Below are 10,244 nucleotides of genomic sequence, written 5' to 3'. Positions count from 1 at the left end.
AAGGGGTTTTGTTGTTCTGTAATCAGGCTCCTTATGAACAAGTTGCTAAACATGTACATCTTACTGCACTTACTTCATTTGTGTTCTGTGTATGCCATGTATAATGTCATTTCTGCCTTGCAAGCCAAATTCAGCCTTGTTATAAGAACTGTTTTCAGTGGCGGTGTATCCTCTTAAATATGTGCTGAATTGACTCAGATGGTAAGGATAAAAATGACTGCATGAAAAATATAAGGCAAACCTTACATTTAAGGGAAAGCTTCCCACAATGTACTATTTGTGGCATAAGATCATACATTTGTGTCACAGTGTCTCATCCTTTCCTTGAGCATTGCTTGAAAACCGGCTTTTTAACCTACTCAAATGCTTCTTAGTAGATCCTTACAGCACATTAGGCACTAAATAAGGGAAGTCTCTTCAAATATAGGTCAGAGAGAGAAAATATGATCCTATGCAAGGTATGGTTTTGTTGGTTTCTGTTTAGAAATTTTAAGGCACTTAGCACAGAATAAAAATACAAATAGACATACTCTGTGGAGAATTGTAACACGGTGATCTGCCCTCTCAAGAGCCAATGGGCCTGGGACTAGCCAGTCCTGTTTGATTACCAGATTTAGTTGGGAATAGGATCAGGTGATTCCTATAAAAGGCTGAGCGAACTCAGCTGGAGGGGATGGTGGGAAGCAGCCTCCTGTGGCAAACCCTAGAGCCAGGGGAAAGGCCTCTGGGTCCCCTGCAGCCTGCTTTGGTTAGGTTAGTAAAATAGCATTGTGTTAGAAGAATAAAATTGTGCCCTGAAGACAAGTTTTGAATGGACTTTCAAGTGTGGTGTCAGCTCTTCCTGTGCTAGGGAGAGGAGGCCAGCCAGGCGCTTGTGCACATGCTACAAACTCAGTGGGCCCTGAGCAATGTCTGCATGTGTACATCTACCAGTTTTCAGTGCTCATGACTCTCCTGAATCAAGGGCAGTTACTCAACATTGATGTCCATGGGGGGAAATTCTCTTCAGCCTCTGTTCTGCCCACTGACGCCGCCTTCCCTGTTAACTGGCCACCTTGTTCATATGAAATAAAAAAAAAAATCATGATGGTTTTATCATCACTGCCACAACTCTGAGAAATCATCCCCAGGGAGTCTTCCTTGTAAACATTTTCTCAGCATTCCCCCCCCCCCTTTCAGGAGGGCCCACCCCTGACTCCAGGGTTTTGTTTTCTCTTCTTCCCTCAACTGACTGCTGGGTTGGAGGCGATTCCCTCACGCACACACACACTCATGCAAACCGCCAGGAGCGGCTAGGAAACTGGCTGCATCATTCAAACCCCATGCGGGAGAGGTGGGATGGGGAAGGGGACTCCGTTGCCCTTGGGAGGGACGCCCTGTTAACAGAGATGATGGGGGTGCGGAGAGGGGGGATTTCCCGGGATACACCCCCTCGCCCCCCGGTGACACCCAGAGACTGGACTCGCTCTGCCCCTCCCCAGGCCGGCAAGCGCTGGACCCTCGCGCTGCGTTTGGGCGCGCTCATTCGCCCCCCGCCCTCCCCGGGCCCACGTGCTCTCTGCGAACGTTCTGTGGCGTTCCACGTTCCCTCCCTCGCGCCTCCCCCCGTGACGCCCGGCTGCTTTGGAACCTCGCGTCGCTGTCGGCCGCCGAGCCACGTGCGCCCTTGGGCCGCTCTGTCGCCTTCGAGAGCAATCCCCGATCCTCCCTCCTGCTCACGGCCACCTCCCCAAAATGCGTCTTAAAACCCAGGTAACGCTCCTCCCCCGCCCCCCAACTGGCTCTACGGGCGGCCCGTGCCGCGAGTACCCCCAACCCAGTCCCCTCTGGGTGGGGAGAAAGGGGGCATCTGTATTGATCGACTAACGCCCTCCCACGCAGATACTGGGGTGGGAGGATTTAAAAAAAATGTATTTGGGGAGAGAGTATGTGGTTTGAAAGCCTGTGCAGATTGAATCTCCCCTGCCCCCAGTCCCCCTTCTCCACCCCCCACCTTACAGCTGGCCTCCCACCTCTGCAGGAATCCCTTTTGTGACTTTAAAAAATAGTTTCTTCATAAAACTTTCTCCCCAGCTCTCCTGGCGTTCGTGCCCCTTTCTGGAAGAGGCAGCACAGAGGGAGGGGTGCAGCAGGGAGGAGAACGGCTACAACAGGTGCTCTCCTCTCATGCCTGCAAAGGCTTGGTTGCCAGATCACAGATGAGCTTAAAAAAAAGTTAAGGGAACATTTAATTTAATTGATGGGGCCTCCATGTTACTTCTTTTTTCTTGCCCCACCATGTTTTGTAGTAGCCCACTTTTTTCCAAGAATGTATGTGGAAGAGAATTTTGCAGACAGGATGGTGATCTCAGCCACCAGACCCATCCATTACCCTTTTTTCATCACTCCGGAATATCAGTTCAACCTGTTTGTTAATTTAGACTCCGATCTTATAAACTCTTACACAGGAATAATTCCTGTGTGCTCAAGTTCTTCAAGTTAAGCCTATTCATGCTTGTTTGGAGGATTTGGACTTGTCTCCAGTCCTCTCTTTTGTTGTTAAGTCTTAAAGATCATTTTCAATTAGAAGATTTTTCTTTTAACTTTGGGTTTAAGTTTAAGAGGGACAAGGTGAATAAGGTAATACTTTTTATTGGACCAACTTCTGTTGATGAACGAGACAAACTTTTGAGTTTCACAGAGGTTTTCTCCAGGTTTGGGTTCCACCCCAGCCAGGATCTGGGCACACCACTAGTTACTTACTGACTATGGAAACTTTGAGTAGAGCTGCACATGATAGCAGAATTCATGTCTGATATCTTACCAGGGAGCACACGTTCCTTATTCCAGTGTTTGTTCATTAAGTTGGTTAGTCCTTAAGCACAGCTCCTACAGATTTCATTGGGAGTTCAGTTCTTTTATATGTTTCACTCTGAGGTTTTATTGAGGTTTCTGCTTTATTTTTCTATATTATATGGAAGACCACATAATATTTCAGAGAGGGGTTCTCAAACTGTGGGTCAGGACCCCCAGTGGGTCGCAACCCCATTTTAATGGGGCTGCCAAGGCTAGTGTTAGTCTTGCTGGGGCCAGGGGCTGAAGCCTGAGCCCCACTGCCCAGGGCGAAGGTTACATGTCCCCCACCCAGGGCAGAAGCACTTGGGCTTCAGCTTTGCCGTCCCTCAGAAGGGGTCATGGCGCAATGAAATTTGAGAACCACTGATTTATTCCATACTGGCTATTCAATTTTGGGCCAAAATGTAGCCTTTTTGTTTGAAAGGAGGCCAGGGAGAGCAGATTAAGATGTTATTTTTTAAAATTAAAAACTGTTTCCTTCCATTTTTTAATATTTATGGTTGGTTTCCTTGCATTGTTAGAATCTTAAGTACAAGAGCACTGTGCTAGTAAATGAGAAGCAGAACGTGCAACAGACTCAAAGCAAAAATGAGGTTTTTTTTTTTTCAATCGACAGTCTGCTTTTACTGTACACGCTGAGTGAAATGCAGAACAATGAAGTAAGCCTAAATGGTGAAAAGTAAATTAGATTTTTAAATTAAGTAATGCTTGATGATGTTAGAAAGTTATCACATTTATTTCATTGATAATACTCTGAGGTGTTTTAGGAACAGATAAGGAAAGATAAATCATACCAAAATAATTTGTGACACTTAAAAAAAAATCCGTTATATTGTGAAGCTTATTTGCTGTGCAGAGGAAAAGCCCTTTGCACAGAAACAAGCATTTACTCCATGTGCTGTGCAGAAAAAGATTGCCTAAATGCAAAATGAATATCTGGCTTTGGTGGTGGGGAGATCTTTCCATTCATGAGGGGGGTATGAATGCTTCTCTGGATGGTGGTGGTGTGGGTGTTTTACACTAGTCACCAGCCCCAGATTTGGTGTTGGTAGCAAGGGACTGAGCTTACGTACATACATTTTTATTTACATTTCAAGAGTTCTTTGGGGTTCAGTTAACATTTTTTTAACCAAATGCTAGAAAGTAATAAACATATAACATTTCCTAAGTGCTGGAAGAGCAATATCTCAGATTTAGACGCTAGAACCCAAGTAAGTAGAATTTCAAGTAAAACCTATGGCTACAGGGCTGGTTTAAACAGTATGAGCTTCATGGGAGCCTGGGTGGGGAGGAAGAAGGTAAGGTATGTCTGTTCCAAACAATCTGCCTAACTGGTTTGTAAACCTGGGGGGCGGAGGGGTGTCACCAATTTGATGTCTTTGCAAAGGAACCAAAAATGCTGCTACTGGCCTTCGGACCTCTTTTACTTTGGGGCGGGGGAGGAAGTACACAGAGAACAACCATTGTTTGGGGCTGATAAGGAATTCAAGCTTGGAGATGGAAAAGCTATGGCTGATTGTCTCCCGTCTGTTCTGGGAGACCTGATCAGATGGAGTTGATAGCACTCTTGATCTGTGTGTGTCATTTCTTTGTTTTGGGGGAGATAACTCACTTGTGTATCCCTCATGAGAAATAAATGCAAAAGGACTGTGGAGGTGAAATAATTCCAAAACAACAAAATGGCAGCTCCACTCCTATTTTGTATGACCTTTGTGAAGGGTAACCGGCTTCAAAGCCTGATTCTCCCACTCTTCGCAGGAAGGGCCTGAGCGTGAACTCTGCAACCTCGTGAAACCTGTGACATAGTCACTGTTGCTCTTGCTAGCTCAGGGGTCAGGTTGTGCTGGTATGTGGCAGCATACTGAACCAAAACTTTTCTGGGGAATCCATCAGCGTCTACTAATTTACTATTGTAGTTTTTAAAGTTAAGTGTCTGGCCCTTGTGGTTGCAGAGATGACTTTCCAAATGAAGACTAGTACTAAATCTTCATCTAGAAAGAAACAATAGATGTGAGAGACATATCAGCTTTCCTCATTTTGCTCAATGGGGTGCTGATGCTGAAATCTGAAGATAAAATGTTGACATTTAAGTTAACTATTTCACTGCTGATCATTTTGGCAGTAGCATCCAGATATTGTGTGTGGAGCTTTCCCTTGTCTCCAACTCTGACTTCTGGGGCTATTACATCTGGCAGTCAAAGGAGAGGAAATAGCTCTTCATGTCCCCCCACGTAGAATAAAGTCCATAGCGTATTTTTCTAAATAATTGTAGATTGTTTCTGCTATTTATTTTTTTCTGTTTGCGTTTCCATCAGTATTAATTGTTATACTGTACAAACAATTGGCATGACAACAGTTTTGAAGAGCAGCAAAGATATTTCGAATGTGAATGTATCCATGTGGAGATGTGGGTGGAGAAGTAAAACTCTAATGTTCCCAGTTGAAGTCCTGTTAGTTGTGCCTGCCTTTCAATCTTAGGGGAAGTACATTCCCAACAGTAAACCCGTGTGAAACTTTGTCTGCTTTCTAAGCTGTCCTAGCTACCTGGATAATGATAAAACATATTGCAGAATTCAGTATCATTGATGAGATGTAAAGATATCAGCATCTATCAGTAGTAAATATGGACCCATTCAGTATGTGTTAAGGGTATAATTATATACATTATAATAGAGTTTTCCTGTTCAGCACAGAAGGATGGCTGTATAAAAGGAGAACTAGTCACAAGAAGGCATCATTTGTCATGTTATCACATAAAGTTAAACTTGCATGCAATTCTCTTTGGTTCTGCCATATCTTTAAATGATTTTGCAATGGAAGAAACCATGTTTAACGCAAAACAAACAAACCTGAGGATTTAACCAGCAAGCTAGAAAATGATGATTAAAAATTAATAGTGACCAAAGAACTTCCTGATTGTTTACAATTAGCCGGTGTGCTTTATAGAACTGATCCAGAATTATTTTTCTTAGAAAGTACTGTATGTACGCTGATGGATTTTTAAAAATAGCTTTAGCTAATTTCTCTTACATCTCAACTTTTAATTAGAGAATGTATTTGATAATTATGGTCTACCTGTTTAGGCTTTGCTCTGTTTATAAATGCTGCCTTAATACAGCACTGATCTTTCTCCGAGGTCTTGCATGGTAGTTTTCCTTAGGGTTTAAAGGAAATGATGATCAGCCTTATACTTGTTCTGTTTCCAGGTGCCAGTAAAAGAGACTCTTTGGAAATGATAGCTCAACAAACAGACGTTTAATGTTCTACAGTGACCTACTACAGCTAGTCATAGATTGACTTTAAAATGTTGAGTGCTTAAAACCAGACCAAAATGCTAGTGAGTTTCTCGGGTTTCCTCAATGGTTTGGTTTTGGGTTTTATTTTTCTTTGATGGGGAAAGAGGGCTACAGTGGAGGATCTAAACGGATATATTTGTTGTTTGTAACCTATTTTTTGTCTGTATTTTTTCCCCAATACCTGTTTGTTGCTGATGTAACATGAAATCAAATAGAACATTTTTTAATCTCTTGAAAGAAGGAATATCGTGCTGAAAGTCAGTGTATATTATGTAGTATAAACAGCATGACTTTGAGTCAGGTTTGGTGCCCCATTATCAAAAGGTGACAGTTACAAAGTATTACAATTGCTTATTCACATAATTGATGCAGGTTTGTGAAAGTCCAAAACTGTCCAAAAGCATCTGTAGTCTTGTTGAAAGAATAAATTTATTTTTAAAAGAACACATAAGTACTTCTTTAGAATTAGAAAAAATAATGATGTGAGCAATTCAGTACCCTGATGTGATTTTAAATTTGGTATAAGCTGGTGATTTGGGGGTTGTGAAAGTTCATTTTCAGATGTTTTGTTTTAGTACACTACTTTGACACTGGGGGGAAAAGGCAAAATAAACAAAAACTATATTTTGCACTCTTGTTTTCTCTCTGCTGATTATGTAGCAACAGTAGTTAATTAACAGTATTATTCTCAGAGCTTTGCTGACATTATTGCCAGTATACTAGAAAGGAGCAAAAAAGCCATATAAATTGTGGGTTCAGTTAAAAGGGTGAAAAAAATTGATATTTGCCAAGTTAAAAGGGAGAAAATAGAGATTAGACCATAGGACTAACAGGATTCTTGGGTTCTATTCCTGGCTTTTTCCCAGACTCTCTTTGGGAGCTTGAACAAGTCACTTAAGCCTGTTCTACTCTTAAGTTTTACCGGCATCACTATGTAAATTAGGGGAATGATATATTTTTTTTCTTTTTTTAACCAACATAGCTATGCCGATGGAAGCCCATGTGTCGATTTAGGGTATGTCTACACTGGAAACTTCAAAGCGCTGCCGCGGGAACGCTCCCGCAGCAGCACTTTGAAGTGCGAGTGTCGTCACGCGTGAGCACTGGGAGAGAGCTCTCCCAGCGCTCCTGGTAATCCACCTCCACAAGGGGATTAGCTCCGAGTGCTGGGAGCACAGCTCTCAGTGCTTGGAGCCTGTCCACATTAGCGCTTTAAAGCGCTCAGACTTGCTGTGCTCAGGGGGGGTGATTTTTCACCCCCCTGAGCCAGCAAATTAGAGCGCTATAAAATAGAAGTGTAGACAAGCTTGCAGTTATACTGGTATAAACTCTATTGGTATGAGTGCTTTTAACTGCATCCACACAAGGGGTTTGTTGTTATAGCTAAACTGACGACTAAACCAGGAAAACACTCTGTGCTGATAAAGCCTTAAAGGGGCCTGATGTTTGTAAAGCTTGATTCAACGGATGGGATTTTAGGGTGGGATTTTCAAAGGAGCCTAAGGGGATTAGACCACCAATTCCCATTAACCCTCTTATGCTCCACTGAACATCTCTTAGTACTTATGTATCTGATTTGAGGGTTCCATCAGGTACTTAGGGCTTGTCTACACTGGCCATTTACAGCGCGGCAACTTTCCCACTCAGGGGTGTGAACGGACACACACACACACACACACGTTGAGGTGGGGTTCTTTTAGAGCGCTCTCCCAGCGCTGTGACTACACAAGCCACGTTAAAGCACTGCCATGGCTTTGTCATTGCCAGAGTAGACTAGCCTTTAGGCTTGTGTGATTTTCTGTCCCTCTGCGTCCCAGTTGAGTTGTTTATAAGATGTAGAACTCTTGTTTGTGGAGTGTTTGAGAACATTGGCTGAAAGGGCCTAGGTAACTGAAAAGTGATGATATTATGACATGCTCCAAGACCCCTCTTCATTTTTTCCATAATACAGTTATCCTAATGGTAGCAAAAAGCACCCTCTGGATATACACAGACAGAAATAAATTCAAGTTTGTGGCCCTTCACAGGTTCTCAAAGACCTTGTTGAGAGTAAGGCCTTGTCTACACTACGAGAGTAGTTCGATTTTACTTAAATCGAATATTTGGAATCGATATTGCAAAGTCGAACGTGTGTGTCCACACTAAGGACAGTAATTCGACTTTGTGAGTCCACACTAACGGGGAAAGCGTCGACATTGGAAGCGGTGCACTGTGGGCAGCTATCCCACAGTTCCCGCAGTCCCCGCTGCCCATTGGAATTCTGGGTCGAGCCACCAATGCCTTCTGGGTAAAAAAATGTGTCGAGGGTGCTTTTGGGTAACTGTCGTCATCCATCCATCACTCACTCCCGCCCTCCCTCCCTCCCTGAAAGCGCCGGCGGGAAATCATTTCGCGCACTTTTCAAGTCATTGACAGCGCGGACGCCACAGCACTGTGAGCATGGAGCCTGCTGCAACCATCGCTGCAGTTGTGGCCGCTCTCAACGCCTCGCAGCTTATCATACAGGTTGCCCTGAGGCAGATGCAGAAAAGTCAGGCGAGGAGGCTACGTCAACGCGGTGATGGCCTGAAGTGTGAGAGTAGCACAGACCTCTCAGAAAGCAGGGGACCCAGCGCCGAGGACATCACGGTGGCAATGGGTCATGTTGATGCCGTGGAACGGCGATTCTGGGCACGGGAAACAAGCACTGAGTGGTGGGACCGCATAGTGCTGCAGGTCTGGGATGAATCACAGTGGCTGCGAAACTTCCGCATGCGGAAGGGAACTTTCCTTGAACTTTGTGAGTTGCTGTCCCCTGCCCTGAAGCGCAATGACACCCGGATGCGACCAGCCCTGACTGTCCATAAGCGAGTGGCCATAGCCCTCTGGAAGCTTGCAACGCCTGACAGCTACCGGTCAGTCGCGAGCCAGTTTGGGGTGGGCAAATCTACCGTGGGGGTTGTTGTGATGCAAGTAGCCAAGGCAATCGTTGATGTACTGCTGCCAAAGGTAGTGACCCTGGGAAACGTGGAGGCGATCATAGATGGCTTCGCAGCGATGGGATTCCCAAACTGCGGTGGGGCCATAGATGGAACTCACATCCCTATCCTGGCACCGGACCACCAGGCCAGCCAGTACATTAACAGAAAGGGCTACTTTTCCATGGTGCTGCAAGCACTGGTGGACCACAGGGGACGTTTTACCAACATCTACGTGGGATGGCCGGGCAAGGTTCATGACGCTCGTGTTTTCAGGAACTCTGGTCTGTTTAGACGGCTGCAGCAAGGTATTTACTTCCCGGACCACAAAATAACTGTTGGGGATGTGCAGATGCCTATAGTCATCCTCGGGGACCCAGCCTACCCGCTAATGCCCTGGCTCATGAAGCCCTATACAGGTGCCCTGGACACTGAAAAAGAACTCTTCAACTACCGGCTGAGCAAGTGCAGAATGGTGGTGGAGTGTGCTTTTGGACGTCTCAAGGGGAGATGGAGAAGCTTGATGACTCGCTGTGATCTCAGCGAAACCAATATCCCCATTGTTATAGCAGCTTGCTGTGTGCTCCACAATCTCTGTGAGAGCAAGGGGGAGACCTTTATGGCGGGGTGGGAGGTTGAGGAAATTAGCCTGGCTGCTGATTACTCACAGCCAGACAGCCGGGCGATTAGAAGAGACCAGCGGGAAGCGCTGTGCATCCGGGAGGCTTTGAAAGCAAAGTTCCTGAGTGAGCAGGGTAACCTGTGACTTTCTAATTTTGTGTACAGAGAAGCCTTCACCCCACTTCCAACACACGTTTCAAAATAAAAATAGTTCTACTTTGTTAAAGCACACCGTTTTCTGTAATACTGTTTTCGCGGGAATTTTTTAAAACTGGGACGCAGACTGTGGTGCGGAGCGGGTGTAGTGTAGTCGCGCGAATGCAGCTTCTAAACTGAAGGACTGACAGGCTCCGGTGCGGTGGGATGGTTCTTTCAACGGAGCCTGTCACCCCTCCTGATAGGGACTGTGTGTATGGGGGTACTATGTGACTTTGTGGCGGGGGGGGACGCTTACAGATCCCCTGCTGTGTGGCTCTGTGATCCTGCCTAAGGACCGCCGCTTCAGATCTCTAACTGCCCTCCCGTGCCACAAAGT

General features: G+C 45.1%; 1 protein-coding gene across 1 annotated transcript in view; it reads left to right on the top strand.

The window, feature by feature from the left end:
* Positions 1-1,632: 1,632 nt before the first annotated feature.
* The window catches only part of ELAVL4 (ELAV like RNA binding protein 4), a 105,469-nt gene continuing 96,857 nt past the window's right edge, over positions 1,633-10,244 (top strand). The window contains exon 1 of the mRNA XM_034779363.1: positions 1,633-1,752. Coding sequence (XP_034635254.1) covers positions 1,735-1,752 — 18 coding nt within the window. The 5' untranslated portion in view covers positions 1,633-1,734. The remainder of the gene's footprint in view (positions 1,753-10,244) is intronic.

The sequence above is a fragment of the Trachemys scripta genome, chromosome 8, assembly GCF_013100865.1.
Source record: "Trachemys scripta elegans isolate TJP31775 chromosome 8, CAS_Tse_1.0, whole genome shotgun sequence".
Lineage (NCBI taxonomy): Eukaryota > Metazoa > Chordata > Testudines > Emydidae > Trachemys > Trachemys scripta.
Note: the sequence above shows the minus strand (reverse complement) of the source record. Positions and strands in the feature narration are given on the sequence as shown.